The sequence below is a fragment of the Lycium ferocissimum genome, chromosome 12, assembly GCF_029784015.1.
Source record: "Lycium ferocissimum isolate CSIRO_LF1 chromosome 12, AGI_CSIRO_Lferr_CH_V1, whole genome shotgun sequence".
NCBI lineage: Eukaryota > Viridiplantae > Streptophyta > Magnoliopsida > Solanales > Solanaceae > Lycium > Lycium ferocissimum.
This window is the reverse complement of record NC_081353.1, coordinates 43,940,448-43,957,997: the sequence shown is the minus strand read 5'-3', so window position 1 is coordinate 43,957,997 and position 17,550 is coordinate 43,940,448. Positions and strand designations below refer to the sequence as shown.

The window sequence follows — 17,550 nt, the reverse complement described above, 5'->3', positions numbered from 1 at the left end:
GTTGCCATGGATTTGTAACAAATTGGCTCAAGACTTGAACCGAATAAGAGATGTCTGGTCTTATTAGTATTAAATAAATTAGACACTCAATGAGCCTCCAGTATAGTGTTAGTTCTGCAAGAGGGTCGCTAACACCAATTTTGTACTTCACATTGATCTCCATGGGTGTGTGTGCTACCTTCTGATCACTTAGACATGCTTGTGTAACAAGATCTTCTACATGCTTCATTTGGCTTAGCATGATACCATCCTGCAAATATTCAACCTCCTACCCCAAAAAATATGTTAACCTACCAAGGTCCTTCATATTGTAGGTTGCGCTAAGAAAATTCTTAAGTTGTTCAATCCCATTCTCATCATTGCGAGTTATAATCATATCATCCACATAAAGTAACAAAATTTTCATAAGTGTTGGATTGCCGGATGAATAATGAGTAATCAGAAACCGACTAAGAAAAAAAATCGACACTAATGATGGTAGATCGAAACTTCTAAAACTATGCATGCGGTGCTTGCTTGCGACCGTATAGAGACTTTCGAAGACAACACACCGTGTCAGGTTGGATTTGGTTGTATCTTGGAGGAGGTTTCACGTATATAACCTCACATAATTCACCATGCAAAAATGCATTTTTCACATCCATTTGATGAAGTTGCCCTTTGTTTGACAGATGTAATCGTGAGCAACAGACGAATTGTCATCATCTTTGCAAGTGGGAACAAAGTCTCATCATAGTCCAGCCCATATTGTTGTTTATATCCTTGAGCTACTAGTCGAGCTTTATACCTCTCCAGTGTGCCATCAGACTTTTTCTTCACAGAATAAATCCATTTACTCCCAATAATAGAAGCTTCAGCTGGTTTAGATATCAAATTCCATGTATGATTGTCTTCTAAAGCTGAAAGCTCCTCTTCCATTGCTTTTTTTAGCAGTCATGATTCGATGCCTATTGGTAAGTACTTGAGACAAAAATAGAATTCAAAGTAGCAAGTAAGCCATAAAATCGGTCGTATCTACCTGAAGAATATCCATATCGATCAGGGCCAAATGTTTTACGATCAGAGTGATGAGGTCTTTGAAATTGGAGGATTTATTTAGTCATATGGTACAAATTCACCGTCGGAATCATCATTGCTGTCAGATGAGTAAGTGAAAAAGTTTCGCAACAAATCAGGTGAGGAAGTACTATTATCTTAATCATATGTAGTGAATGTATCAGACTAACCAGGATCATCAGCAATGCCATTAAGGTCCTCGTTAGGAGCTATGGAATTTTGTACCTGTTGATTCTCACATTTGTACAAAAAGACAGAGTCAGATGTTATTGATGAGATTGTAGGGTAAGCAAAAAGGTGCTCAAAGAAAATCACATGTTTAGACGAATCATAACAAAGATAACTCTTTTGAACATCATTACAACCTTGGAAAGAACACCTCATGGCTTTGGGAGATAATTTATGGCATTCATATATAGGTAAATGGACAAAACACACATGACAAAAAAAAAAAAAAAAAATAGATGGGAATAATCAGGAAGTTTACCAAAAAGAACGGCATATGGACTATCGTCTTTGTTAATGGTGGTGGTGTGTCTATTTATAAAATAGACAAAAGTTTGAATGGTTTCAACCCAAAATATTTTAGGAACATTTGATGTATCAAGAAGAGTTAGTGGTTCCCAGAACATACCTATTTTTTTTTCTGCAATCCTATTTTTTCTCTGGTGTGTATGGACAAGAGTGTTACGAATTAATGCCTCTCTCTTTGAAAAAACTATGAGTTCATACTTCATGTATTCCTCACCCAAATCAGATCGAAAAGTTTTGATTCGCTTATTGAACGGAGTCTCGACATAGATGACAAATTGTTTTATGAGTTTAGGAACATCACTTTTGTTTCTAAAAAAGAGCACCCAAGTATACCGTGAGACGTGATCAATGAACAAAATAAAATATTGATACCTCAATCTAGATGAAATAGGTGGAGGACCTCATACAACATGGTGAACCAAATCAAATGTAGAATTGTAAAAGGCAGTTTATGACATTTGGATTGAGCACAATTTTCACAAGGTAATTTTGATGACAAAATCCATGATTCTTATTCAAACGAAGACAATATTGTAACATAAAGAAAAAATTTCGAGCATATGGATGCCCAAGACGATGATGCCATAAGTACCACAATTTATTTGAGTTGGTGATGTCCTCTTTAGAGGCAGACAAAAAACATGTATGGTGAGGTGTTTCAGATGTATACAACTGGAACAACCTCTGAACTTTACGACCCTTCGGCATCACCTTCCCTCCAAATTTTGAACAACACAACCAAGACATGAGAAAATAACAAGCCAATTTTGTTCCACCAATTGTCCAACCAAAATAAAATTAACAGTAAGTTTAGGGACATAAAAGAATTAGTTAAGCAAAAAGCATGTTCAATGCCAGAGGCAGGTAATGTATCACCATTGAGTGTGACAATAAGATGATTTTCTGATGGAGTTGATAAAGAGTTTAAATTATGAATATCTCCTATCATATGGTTAAAAGCAGCTGAATCTATATTCCAAACTTTTGAATTCTTATTTAATTTGTTAGCTGGATAGGAAACAGTGAGAGCACTGAAAACAGCCCCTGGAAGAGCATCATCAATTGAATTTTTTCATCTTTTGAAGTGCTTTTGGATCCACGACAGATGGTGACCTCTACTAGTCTCACATAAGCTTCGGTTGTTTGATAAGCTTTGTGCTTGGTTTGATGCGTGTTTGGGCATCGACTGCACTCCAGAATTATATGGACGGGCTTCTTGCAATAATTGCATATATTTTTTGTTTTGCAATGTGACGCAATATGGCCATACTCTTTGCACTCAAAGAATTGTGGTCTGGACTTTTGAGGTGGATTCTGAATGTAGAATTTACCTTTTGATGCATACATAGTCGTGTCAACTATGTAGGATGAATTCATGGCTGCTTGCGTATTGATACGCGTCCCCGTACAAATGAGTTCTCCAAAAATCACATCGATGTCCAATAGAGTTTCTTTGTTAAGAATGCTAGCTTTAATAAGCTCAAAGTCATGCCTCAATTTCGTGAGAAAGCCTTTTTTGTCGTATTCACTCCTATTTCAATCTCAATGTGTGTGATTTATGGCTTGATGACATGCATGATATTCATAACAAATCTTAGTAATGGGTCTTTCATTCAATAAGCGGAACTAGCGTTCTAGTTAACTTCAGTTAAAATTTTGTATTTGTGTTGAGAAATCCATCAAATATATATAAATGTTTTATCTAAAACCAAGTAAATTGACTTACTTAAAATTCAGAAACCATAAACTCACAATTCTAAATCCACCTATGCAAAAATAAGAATGATCCGCCTTTGCTTTCATTTGACTCTCTCTGCGAAAACTGTAGCAATTCTTTTGTAAGACTTTTTGACATTTGGGAATCAAAACTCAAAAGTACAATGTGTTTTTTTATTCTTTTCTGGTTGATACTAATGGGGTTAAACTGACTTTGAAAAACATCAGGAGGTTCATGCACATCTTAAAAACTTGGTGGGAAAAAAGCAAAACAAATATTTACCAAGAGTTAGACCATGAATGAGCTTATTCATTGGTTTTTTGTAGCTAGGGATTTAGCCGAAAAACAGAAAACAAACTGTGATATGTATAATTAAGATGAAGAAAAGAAGCATATTAAAATTAGTAAAATTTTCACAAACAGCTACCTTTTAGCTCCTTCTAACAACCTATAACTATATGTTCTACATTTAGCTGGAGGACCTATATTTAGCTAGTAGACGCATCGACTTAAATATAGGATAAATATAACGGAAATACACACGCTGAGAAAACTGAAAGTGCTATATTTATGGAAACAAAATCTATTCCAATTTAAATTAAAATCAGTTTTTAATGTTCCCTGATTCACGCAAATATCCTCCCATTCCATATCTGATCTCATATCTCAGTCAAACAGCTAACAAATTCAAAAAAAAAAATTGAATTCAAAAAGTACATTCATATTTTTAACAAAAAAAAAAAGGTTCAAAAACTAGTTCATCAAAAAACTTTGAAAAATAACGATATCAAACCAGTGAACAGAGCTCGTTTTAAACGACGAATATATATTTGAATTCATCTATTGAAATATCGAATTAAAGTTGAGTTCATAATTGAGGTAACAACGTTTTCACTGCAACTTTTTTATTTTTTTTATTTTTCTGAAATTTTGAAAATATAGTCAAAATATATGAAAAATATATATCGAAATATAGTCAACGAAACAAAGAATAAGTAATATTGAACATAATAATCAAAATACAATTAAAATATAGCCAAAATATAGTCATAATTGAGTTCATAATTGAGGTAACAACGTTTTCTTTGCAACTTTTTTATTTTTTTGATTTTTACGAAATTTTTCTAAATATAGTCAAAATATATGAAAAATATATACGAAATATAATCAACGAAACCAGAATAAGTAATATTGAACATAATAATCAAAATACAATTAAAATATAGCCAAAATATATATGAAAAACAACTATTAAAATATCAATCCAAAACATTAGGAATTGAAAATTCAGGAAGTAACGAAAAAAAAAACGAAAATATAGGTTAAATACACCGTGAAACGTAAAAATCAGTATAGAATCTTACTTTTTTTGGGAATTAGATTTGAATTATAAGTGAAATTAATGAGTAGTTAATTAGAGATAAACAAGGAAGCTGACTATTATAAAACTGATTTGAAATTGGAGGAAATTAAGGGATATTGGGCATAATGGCGTGTATTTAGGGGGATAGGAGAGAGGGACCTTTTTTTGGCTTAAATTTAGGGGTGTGGGAAGTTATCAGATAAGTGGTAAAAAAGTGATAGCTATAGGAAGTAAATATGTTATATTTTAGCTACTAAATATAATTATTGTAAAGTTTAGTTATGTTCCATAAATAGGTAATAATGTAAGCTATGCCAAGTAAATTCATGTTAAAATTAAACACACTAGAAAATTCAGAAATTTTCATGGGTTGTCTCTTTCTGGGACAACTGTTTAGTAAATGACCCTCTTTTTATTTCTCTTGCAACTTATAGACCTTCTAGACAACGTTCCAAATTCCCTTTTAAGCAAACTGGAAATCTTATGAAAAAATGTATAATCAGGATCTAAAAAATTTCGACATTAGACAATAGTCTAATATTTTGTCAGTCCCAAGAGCTATTTTAAAAATACGTGACAAAGTTTAAATGAAGGTTTTTATGTCCATTGTCCAGGCTCATAAAATTGCACGATTTTCCCTTCAAGGGGTGGTCTTTAATTGTTGGCCTTTAAATGGACTGGTCTTTAGTTTCTGTCTTTTTAGTAATCTAACTTATGCCTACCGTATATACATTCTTTAAGGTTGCGAGACATAACTTATGGGATAATGCGAAAATATAAACTTATGCCTCGCAAAAAAAATATTTGTTATGACGGACAAAAATAAAGACCAGCACAAAATAGGAACATAAGTGCCAATAACCCTAGTCGAGAAGCATTTTGACAGTAAATTGCTCTACATGCCAGGCCATACTATCTTTACATTCGTTAAATGGGAGATAGGACAGTTATTTAAAAGAGAAGGTTTGGGCCAAAAATGTCCATATTGTTTGGCCCAAAGAACATTTCCATGCCTTGATATACAGAAACATCATTAACTACCAAGAAGGGATGGGCTAAAGATTAAAAGGTGAAGAGTTAAGCGCATAGCTTGTTTATTGATCACTTTATTTTTGTTTTGATAAAAAAAGGTCGGCTTTCTAGTTTCTATAGTCATTCACATGGGTCATTTGCACGATTGTCCTTCAAAGTCACTGATCTTTAATTTTTGTCCCTCAAATTGTTGATCTTTAACTTTTGTCCTTCACCTAATATCTCGAGGTTTTAGCTTCGAATTCCAGCTCAGTAAAAAAAAAATCGCAAACCAGAGATTTATAGCAAAATTAGGCCTATTCAAATAAAAGTTAGGCCTTAAGATAGAGGTTTGCCTTTGAGCAAACTTTTACCAAAAATTAGGCCTTAAGGCAAACGTCGTCTTAAGGCCTAACTTTTGCCAAAATTAGACCTATTCGGGCAAAAGTTAGGCCTTAAGATAGCAATTCTACCTTAAGGGTAGAGTTTGAATCCAAAATTCTGCCTTTTAATTTTTATTTTTTTTAATTTTTAACCAAGCAGGGGTTCAAACCCGGAATTCATAAATTTTTAGGTGAAGGACAAAAACTAAAGACCAACAATTGGGACAAAAATTAAAGACCAGTGCCTTTGGGCCCATTCCGCTCAAAAAAAAAATGCATTGCCATCATGAATTTTTGGACCCCAACTCCTAATTTGACATTTAGGTGCCGTTTGGCCATAAAAATTATTCACTTTTTTCCGGAAATTTTTTTCCCTTTTTTTCGGAATCGGCGTTTGGCCATGAAAATTCCGAATACAACTTGAAGTTGTATTCCGGAATACCAAAAACTCAAAAAACTTGTTTTTTTTAAAAAAATCATTTTTTTCACTTTTTTACAACTACATTTCACCAAAAACTACAATTTCAAAAACTATGGCCAAACACAACTCCAACTCCAACTCCAAAATTCCAAAAAAAAGTGAAATATTTTTTGGCATCTATGGACAAACGGGGCCTTATATTAGTTCACGTAGACTTGATTAATCTCAGCACACCAAGCCAGAATGATCTTGTCATATTATGCACCTCATCTTTGTGAGTCCGCAACTTAAATGACCCAAAAAATGGTATTTGAGATCAAAATAACCCATTAAAAAAATATATATTAGTACCTTTTGCGCACTAATTTACTGCGTAATAGGACTAAACTGTAACTTTACACTCTAGTCCTATTGAGCACTAAATTAGTACGCAAAAGAGGTTATATTTTTTTGGCACAATTTTAAAGTTCTCGAATTCACATTTTTTTCATACTTTGACCAAAGATTAGTCATGTTTCAAAACTCCGAAATATCAATATTTTATATAGAACTTGATATCTTCTTTTGCGGACAATAATGTCGGCGCATTACATCAAGTTTACCTAAACGTTTAGATTGTCATTTTAGGGGTTGTAAAGTGCCCCGAAGTAAGTTTTGTTTGTCTGAATCTTGTTATCTTTAGGTTTAAATGTTTTATTTTATAAGGTTTTGATTTCAGGGTTTTATTTTGGCATTACTTTATTTCGAATGTACAAATAAAAAAATTATATTAAAAAATAATTCATCCAATACGAGAGGTTCAAAATAATTCATTACGATAACAAAATAATATATCATTCTTTACAATAACAAAATATTTAAAACAATACTTCAAGTACGAAACGCTCTTCCACTACAAGAGGTACTTGCACCACCACGGCCTCGTAGGTTACACAAACACTTATCATGGCCAAACTCCTTACACGTAGAGCACCTGCGAGTGTATGTCCCATCATTGACATCCATTTAATTATGAATCTGACTTCATGCGTTAACGCCCAATTTGCGGATTTACTCCTTGTAAGCAACCATTGAAAATGGTTCATTTGGCCAATAAAATTGATCACCAAGTGGGTAGATGCTCTAAGGTAACTTCTGACGCTGTTGTCACGACCCAACCCCGTGGGCCGTGACCGGTGCCCTGCCTAGGCACCCGAACGGACTGACGAATCAAATCATCATAATGCTACACGTTCAGATTTTTACATACTTTGCTCGTACCGAAAATCGAAAACGGATATCACACAAATGCGATTCAAGCGGTCGCCCATGTCAAAACATCATATCAGAACCAAAGTTGGCGGAATGTACATCGCCCAGACACACACACGCAAACAAACATACGGGCCGCTCAAGGACGCAAATCGGAGTCATATACAGACAAACTGGACCCACGACCCACAAACATGACTACAGGCCTCTACAACATAACAAAACATACGAACATATGACGGGACGGGCCCCGCCGTACCCGAATAATCACAAATGTACACATACACAAAGAAAGAAATATACCAAAAGTATAAGCTCGGGATCAAAGGAGCCTCCCGGACATGTACAGAATAAGAATCCTAAGCCGGCGGCGTGTCGCGCGGAGCACGTACTCGCGCGGCATGAAACGCAGCTCCCCCGGAGAACGGGGGGTCGGTCTGACGAAACAAGTGCGAGTATGTAAAGCGGAAGGAACAAAGGAACCAAGTCATAACTAGGGTCAGGGGATACAAAATATATACAGAAATAACAAATCAAACCTGTACGTAATGCAAATATACAAAATGCAAGTAGAAATCATGCATAAGGCTCGGGAACGTGGTCACCCCCTGACGCTGGTGCCACAACACATCATACTCCAGAAGTTTTCAAATCTCCGTACATCTCCGACCAAATCACAAAATCACACACATCATCAAACATAACAAAGGCCATATCACATCATAACTCCAAAACGGTAACCGGCCCTATGGCGAGGTCACTAAACCGTAACACATCATACTTCCGAATATGTCATGGGACGCACGATCTCAAAACTGTTCCGGGATCCGGCGTGAACGGAGTCATATAAGGGCACGAGCGAGTAGTCGTGAGCAAACAATGCAATTCGTAGGTCAAAATAGCTTTTCAAAACTTGATTACTTTATAAGTCCATTCATTAGTCAAAATAGTCGAATAGTTATTTAGTACTAAGCTTATTTCGCAAAATGATTCCAAAGTAGTACGTATGGTTCCAAACATAGCCTAAAGATTTCATAGGGATCAAAACATTATTTTATAAGGGACAATTTCAAAATCGAAGATTCCTTACCAAGCTTATTCAAAAAGAGGTGCTAGTAAGACAACTAAGGCATATCGGGGTTAGCGGGCCCACCTCGGGTCAAGTCGAGGTGGCAATCATAATTTAGGGACGTTTAGGGTCTATAAGATCGTACATAAAGATTTCAAAGTAAACCGGTTGCCTTACATAGGTTTCGGACATTTGATTGCTTTCTAGCCAAAATAGAGTCATTAGGCTTCAATTGAATTGAATGAATAGTAGCCAACTTATAGTTCGGATTTCGAGGAGCAGAATTACTTCCGGGGTTCCGATATCAACCTAACATACTAAGACATGCCAAAAGAAGGAGTGGGAAGCTTTACATACCTGGATAGCGTCTCACGCTCGTCAAATCTTAGTTCCCGTTTCGTCCAAAAACTGCAAATGGTCATCTTTGCCAATTACTATTCATGAAAGTTAACATTTCAATCTTTGACTATACTTGGCTACCGAAATTTCGGCAGCACTTCCCCTATAAATAGGACACCCCCGAGATTCAACTCGGCTTAAGACAATCAACAACAACCCAACAACACTACCAACAACATCAATAAGAAATCAAAATGCGTTCTAGTACGAGTAGTATTCCTTTCTTTATAACGCAATAACTTCCACTCTAACTTCACACTTCCAATGCAATATCGACATTTTCATATACATCAAAATCATTATAATACCATTCGGAAGCATATCATAACATTTCTACGATATATACATAAGATATACAATTTATGCAAACTTTCCATCCAAACCATAACTTATTCAATTCTTCCAACCTTTAACATACAAATTCATAACACATTTCCATCCTCCAAATTCATCAACATTAATCATGGTTCCGCACCTTAAGTACTTTATTTTCATAACTTTATAAAATCATACTAAACGACATAAGCTTCCACATTCCATTTCTATGCGAATTTATATCATTTCTCTTACCCTTACATTGCAAGGATCACAACTATACCACTAACACACTAAATCACATTAATTCCTTTCCGTTCCATTTTCACCATATCACACGGCCACACCACATATTTCTAGCTTCGACCAAATTTATTCACCTTTCGTTTACAATATAAATTCCGCCATAACTATAACTAGGATACAACATAGAAATCCACACGTTCCAACATACCATTGTACACACACACACGGCTACCTACCTACATGCACACACACACACACACTTCAACACACCATATTCCTTTAATTTTCATTCATCACAACCCTTATAAATTTTCTATAACATGAAAGGAAAGCATAAAATTCTTGCTTGTACTTAACCTCATGGCACACGGCCATGCATGGTTTCACACTACACACACGGCTATGCACATATACACCACACTCCCTTAACCCTCATCCAACTCAAATCATTATAACACATAAATTCATTCCATAATACAAAACATAAGAATCTTACCTTTTCTTGAAATTTCAATCTTCCACAAACGAAGTTCTTTCTTCAAACCAATTGTGCTACGTTGAAGAGCGCCTTGAACTTGTTGCAAATTCAAAGAGAACAAGATTTTTGAGGCAAGGACTAAGGCTCCAAAATTTTCTTCTTTTTTCTTTCTTCTTTTTCTCCTTTGGCCGAAGGCCTCTTTTGTTTTTCTCTTGGTTTTTCTTTTGTTTTCTTGAAAGTTCTATGGATGATGATCCATATATATTTTAATTCTTGGCCATAATTGTCACATGGAGAATTTTCCATGGACTTGGGCCTGCCATCATGGCCGGCCACCTTCCTCTTTGGGCCTTAGTTTCTTATTTTTTTGGCCCAATTCATAATAATTCTTGTTTTGAAGTTCCCGAAAATAAATTTCCAAAATTCCAATTTTGCCCGTAGGCTTCTCCCTTTGTGTTTCCACATTCAAATTTCCATAACCGACATACACATATTAAGAAAATTTCAAACATAGCCTTCTTTCTCATAATTCGCAATTACTTCGAATTTTCCGATTATGCAAAAAGACGGGATGTAACATCCTCCCCCCCTTTAAAACATTCGTCCTCGAATGTTAATCGAACCTACGTGGTAGATCAAAATCAGTCGGGGAGGTCCCTTTGCCGTTTACACTCTTGCACCTGATCAAAGAATTTGTAGCGGCCTTCATTTTCCAACTTCATCTATCCTTTCCCGATATCACCGTATTAGGGCTGTTCGCACCGTCCTAAGTTGGATATACGGCGGACAGAGTCTTGGCCAGAGTTAGAAGATCGGAAATATATCGAGACGTAGTCATGTCCGAAGTCAGAAGTACAAAAGTACAACAAACAGAAGCATAATCCCACGCTACCTTAAGCAGACTCAGAATTGGAGTCAGACGTACAGAAATATACTAGACAATTTTTTTTTTCCGTCAGAGTCGGGCGTAGAAAAGTATATCGGATAAAACGCACTCAGACTCGGAAGTACGAAGCATAAGTAGACAAATTCATATTCCAACGTCATATCGAACGGGTTCATAACCAAAGCCAAACGTATCGGTATATCGAACGGTACCATGATCGTAGTCACACATACGAAGATATATCAGACAACTTTATAACCGGAGTTAGGCGTACATAAGTACATCAAATAGGAGCGTAGTCGGATTCAGAAACATAGAGTCATACTAGACAGGGCGTTATCGAAATCAGGGGCGCAGAAGTATAACATTGAAAATCACGTTTAAACTCAAACCACTTCCTGGGGTCACCCATCTTTTAATTGCTCTGGTTCAAAGACGCTTAACTTTGAAACTTTCATGCATTTTGGGCGTTATTGTCAATATAATGGCGTCGGCCCCACACGACCTTCGTCACGTAATTTAGAGTGAGTCGGTGCCTCAAGAAAATTTTCGGAAATTTTTTTGTCATAGCGGGTCCCACCCCGACCTTCCACTCTCTAATCACCCAATTATCGTATTGCTTCTTTGAATTCTCAATGTTCATTTCTCATCCGTGTATATAGCTATTTCAAACGATTCTAGTGATTTAAGGATTTACCTTACTCTTACCGACGGCCGAAAGGAAAATCACATAATATAACGAGCACAAATCCATCAATACATATATTCTTCGAGAAAGGAGTAACAATATACCCGGGTCCGCGTCCGGTGATGCCTCCGGATTCTCGCCGACCGGTCAAAGCATAGATGCGGTTCGAGGGACCGCTAGAATCGTAACCCCCGCCACGGCCGCCGCGACGGCTGCTTTGGCGCCGACGTTCGCCCCGCGGGGCGCATAGGCCGGCGGGTAGATGACGAGCCCGCAACCGAACCCTGTCGCCGTGCCGCACCACCGAACCGCCTATCCACGGACGATCTCGCATAATGTGGCCCCGGCGGCCGCAAGAAAACAAGCCCTGGCCGTAGCACTCCCAGCGACTCTCCCCCGGGGCGACCTCCCACAATGCGAACACCGGGGCATAGGCGGCCTCGGCTGACTGGGACCTCTGCTCGCCTGAGGACCTGAGGCTCTGGAACTCCGGTCCGTCCTGGATGGCCCCACCATCAAATCGCCCGCTGGCCGACTGTGTATCCCGACCTGACGAAGGGAAATATCCACCCGGACCGGCCGAGGTGCGAGGCGACCCGCCACGCGGGAACCTCCCCGAATACCCCTCGGATCGGCCCTCTTGGGCCGCCTCCTATCATATTCTCTGCCAGACCGATCCTCCTATGCGGTCCTCCATACCTGTGCATGGGCACAGCAGCAACGGGTGATGTCCATGCCGTCTGCTTGTCGCCATCGTCATGCGAGAGTCAACCAAATAGGGTCCAACCCCATCACGTATCGATGCATCCTATCCTCCATATCGGCTACGATGGTAGGGGCATGCGGCCGGGAGTTAAACTCCGGATTATACTCTCGGACACTCCGACCCCTACGCTCTATCTTCAAGAATCTATCAACTCTCGCTCTCCGCAACTCGGGCAAGAAGTTACGGAGGAAAGCGGCCTCGAACTCGGTCCAAGTAGGCTGGGCACACCCTCACCTCGGGATAGCTCCCGGGACTCATACCGGTGGGCGCAACATCCCGCCGGTCTATGCGAAGCCAACTCATGACTCCGTCTCCGGCTCGACCAAATCTAGTGAGCGCCGCATCCCCCGAATAAAATCATGGGGGTCCTCGTCGGGCTTAGGCCGGGAAAACTCGGGAGGCGCGAGAATAGGAACTCTCGAACCCCTAAGGCCGTCACGCCCGCCCTCATCGTCATCATCTCTGCCCGCGTCTACGGACACGACCGCCACCGTGTTGTCACAATCGTACGGCCTCTCGCGGTGTCCCGTCCTCCGCCCGGGGGGGCGGAGGCACGGGCGCCGCGTGGGCCGGGGCACGGACTGCTCCCGGCCCCCTGCGGTGGTGTAGCGGAACCCTCTCGACCGAAGTATAATGCGGGCGTACCGAGCACGTGCCGTGTAATCCCTCGCCGCCCGACTAGTCCCATCTACCTTTGTCTTGCCCTTCTGGGCTGCCGTTGCCTTCTTCGGAGGCATTACTGAAAAATATAACAATTCGGTCAGAAAAAGAGTCATCCTAATATCACAGCTCTACCGCACGATCTAAGATTCAAAGGAGGGGAAACATCCTAAATGTCTCAGCCTCCTCGTTTATAGATGTGGTGCACGACACACCGATAAACAAGACTCTACGAGACACGGCTCGTAGACATTCCGAGGACAAGATCGCTCCGATACCACTTTTGTCACGACCCAACCCCGTGGGCCGTGACCGGTGCCCGCCTAGGCACCGAACGGATCGACGAATCAAATCATCATAATGCTACACGTTCGTATTTTTACATACTTTGCTCGTACCGAAAATCGAAAACGTATATCACACAAATGCGGGCCCCAGCGGTCGCCCATGTCAAAACATCATATCGTAACCAAAGTTGGCGGAATATACATCGCCCGTACACACACACACGCGCAAACAAACATACGGGCCGCTCCAAGGACGCAAATCGGAGTCATATACGACAAACCGGACCCACGACCCACAAACATGACTACGGGCCTCTACAACATAACAAAACATACGAACATATGACGGGACGGGGCCCCGCCGTACCCGAATAATCACAAATGTACGAGAATACACAACAAGACAAAGAAATATACCAAAAGTATAAGCTCGGATCAAAGGAGCCTCCCGGAACGAGAATAAGAATCCTAAGCTGGCGGCGTGTCGCGCGGAGCACCCGTACCTGCGCGGCATGAAACGCGGCCCCGGAGAACGCAGGGGTCGGTACGAAACAAGTGCGAGTATGTAAAGCGGAAGGAACAGGAACCAAGTCATAACTAGGGTCGGGGATACAAAATATATACGAAATAACAAATCAAACTCCGTACGTAATGCAAATATACAAAATGCAAGTAGAAATCATGCATAAGGCTCGGAACGTGGTCACCCCCCGACGCCGGTGCCACAACACATCATACTCCGAAGTGTTCAAATCTCCGTACATCTCCGAACAAATCACAACATCACACACATCATCAAACATAACAAAGGCCATATCACATCATAACTCCAAAACGGTAACCGGCCCTATGGCGAGGTCACGGAAACCGTAACACATCATACTTCCGAATATGTCATAGGACGCACGATCTCAAAACCGGCCCGGGATCCGGTGAACGGAGTCATATAAGGGCACGAGCAGAGTCGTGAGCAAACAATGCAATTCGTAGGTCAAAATAGCTTTTCAAAACTTGATTACTTTATAAGTCCATTCATTAGTCAAAATAGTCGAATAGTTATTTAGTATTTTAAGCTTATTTCGCAAAATGATTCCAAAGTAGTACGTATGGTTCCAAACATAGCCCAAGATTTCATAGGGATCAAAACATTATTTTATAAGGGACAATTTCAAAATCGAAGATTCCTTACCGAAGCTTATTCAAAAAGAGGTGCTAGTAAGACAACTAAGGCATATCGGGGTTAGCGGGCCCACCTCGGGTCAAGTCGAGGTGGCAATCATAATTTAGGGACGTTTAGGGTCTATAAGATCGTACATAAAGATTTCAAAGTAAACCGGTTGCCTTACATAGGTTTCGGACATTTGATTGCTTTCTAGCCAAAATAGAGTCATTAGGCTTCAATTGAATTGAATGAATAGTAGCCAACTTATAGTTCGGATTTCGAGGAGCGAGAATTACTTCCCGGGTTCCGATATCAACCTAACATACTAAGACATGCCAAAAGAAGGAGTGGGAAGCTTTACATACCCGGATAGCGTCTCACGCTCGTCAAATCTTAGTTCCGTTTCGTCCAAAAACTGCAAATGGTCATCTTTGCCAATTACTATTCATGAAAGTTAACATTTCAATCTTTGACTATACTTGGCTACCGAAATTTCGGCAGCACTTCCCCTATAAATAGGACACCCCCGAGATTCAACTCGGCTTAAGACAATCAACAACAACCCAACAACACTACCAACAACATCAATAAGAAATCAAAATGCGTTCTAGTACGAGTAGTATTCCTTTCTTTATAACGCAATAACTTCCACTCTAACTTCACACTTCCAATGCAATATCGACATTTTCATATACATCAAAATCATTATAATACCATTCGGAAGCATATCATAACATTTCTACGATATATACATAAGATATACAATTTATGCAAACTTTCCATCCAAACCATAACTTATTCAATTCTTCCAACCTTTAACATACAAATTCATAACACATTTCCATCCTCCAAATTCATCAACATTAATCATGGTTGCACCTTAAGTACTTTATTTTCATAACTTTATAAAATCATACTAAACGACATAAGCTTCCACATTCCATTTCTATGCGAATTTATATCATTTCTCTTACCCTTACATTGCAAGGATCACAACTATACCACTAACACACTAAATCACATTAATTCCTTTCCGTTCCATTTTCACCATATCACACGGCCACACCACATATTTCTAGCTTCGACCAAATTTATTCACCTTTCGTTTACAATATAAATTCCGCCATAACTATAACTAGGATACAACATAGAAATCCACACGTTCCAACATACCATTGTACACACACACCGGCTACCTACCTACATGCACACACACGGCCACACACTTCAACACACCATATTCCTTTAATTTTCATTCATCACAACCCTTATAAATTTTCTATAACATGAAAGGAAAGCATAAAATTCTTGCTTGTACTTAACCTCATGGCACACGGCCATGCATGGTTTCACCTACACACACGGCTATGCACATATACACCACACTCCCTTAACCCTCATCCAACTCAAATCATTATAACACATAAATTCATTCCATAATACAAAACATAAGAATCTTACCTTTTCTTGAAATTTCAATCTTCCACAAACGAAGTTCTTTCTTCAAACCAATTGTGCTACGTTGAAGAGCGCCTTGAACTTGTTGCAAATTCAAAGAGAACAAGATTTTTGAGGCAAGGACTAAGGCTCCAAAATTTTCTTCTTTTTCTTTCTTCTTTTTCTCCTTTGGCCGAAGGCCTCTTTTGTTTTTCTCTTGGTTTTCTTTTTTTGTTTTCTTGAAAGTTCTATGGATGATGATCCATATATATTTTAATTCTTGGCCATAATTGTCACATGGAGAATTTTCCATGGACTTGGGCCTAGGCCATCATGGCCGGCCACCTTCCTCTTTGGGCCTTAGTTTCTTATTTTTTTTGGCCCAATTCATAATAATTCTTGTTTTGAAGTTCCCGAAATAAATTTCCAAAATTCCAATTTTGCCCGTAGGCCTTCTCCGGTGTTTCCACATTCAAATTTCCATAACCGACATACACATATTAAGAAAATTTCAAACATAGCCTTCTTTCTCATAATTCGCAATTACTTCGAATTTTCCGATTATGCAAAAAGACGGGATGTAACGTACTGTATTCTAATGCCACATAACTTGATATCGTTTTTCCCATTGCCTCGAAACACTTGACGGCATGAGAACACGGCATGTAATATGTTTGCCACTTACCACAACTACACGCTCTCGTGCCCTCATAAACCGTATGCAAGTTTCCTCCCCGACCTTCGTAATAACCTGTCCTGACTCCATACACACGTTCAGCATCCTTATACTCGGTCATCTTGTGCAACTCACAATTTTTCCTGTTATGCTCCATCATTTTTTTAAGTTTTGACATCCATCTCCCACCCTCTGCTAATATGGCTTTAGCATGCTTTGTCATTGTCAGAAACCGCTCCACAACTTGCATGAAAGTCATTCTCACCATTACAGTGATAGAAAGTCCCCGAGCAGATTTTAGCAAACCATTGAATGACTCAAGCATGTCATCTATGGCTCATATATTGCGCAAAGTTAGTGGCATAAAAAGCGATCAATTAATGCAGCATGGTATTGTCAGGTCAAACATAGTGTGTCATAAAAAGCGATCAAATTATGCAGCATAGTGTTGTCAAATCAAGCATGTCATTCTGAAAACTCATATTTTGCGCATTTAAATGTTGCGCAATATAATTAAGTGTCATACAAAGCGGTCAAATAAAGCAGCATTGTGTTGTCAAATCAAGCATAATGTTGTCAACTCAAGGAGTAGTATATTACATGATTGACGAACAATTAGCATTCACATTAAAAAGAGTTATCATGTCACTCTATACCCAATTTGTTATTGGTTCTATTACATGTTTTACCCCAATTGGACATATTCGAAGCAATAGGTAGGATATGGGAACTAGATGATGATTTT

General features: G+C 39.0%; 1 protein-coding gene across 1 annotated transcript; it reads right to left on the bottom strand.

Annotated features, from left to right (window-relative positions):
* Positions 1-612: 612 nt before the first annotated feature.
* On the bottom strand, positions 613-918 carry LOC132039347 (uncharacterized mitochondrial protein AtMg00820-like). The gene has a single exon (XM_059429845.1). It carries the CDS (start codon positions 916-918, stop codon positions 613-615), a length of 306 nt encoding a protein of 101 aa, XP_059285828.1.
* Between the last annotated feature and the right edge of the window lie 16,632 nt (positions 919-17,550).

Bases quoted from the DNA above. Each gene is read 5' to 3' on its own strand.
- LOC132039347 (XM_059429845.1), bottom strand. From the start codon at position 918: ATGGAAGAGGAGCTTTCAGCTTTAGAAGACAATCATACATGGAATTTG.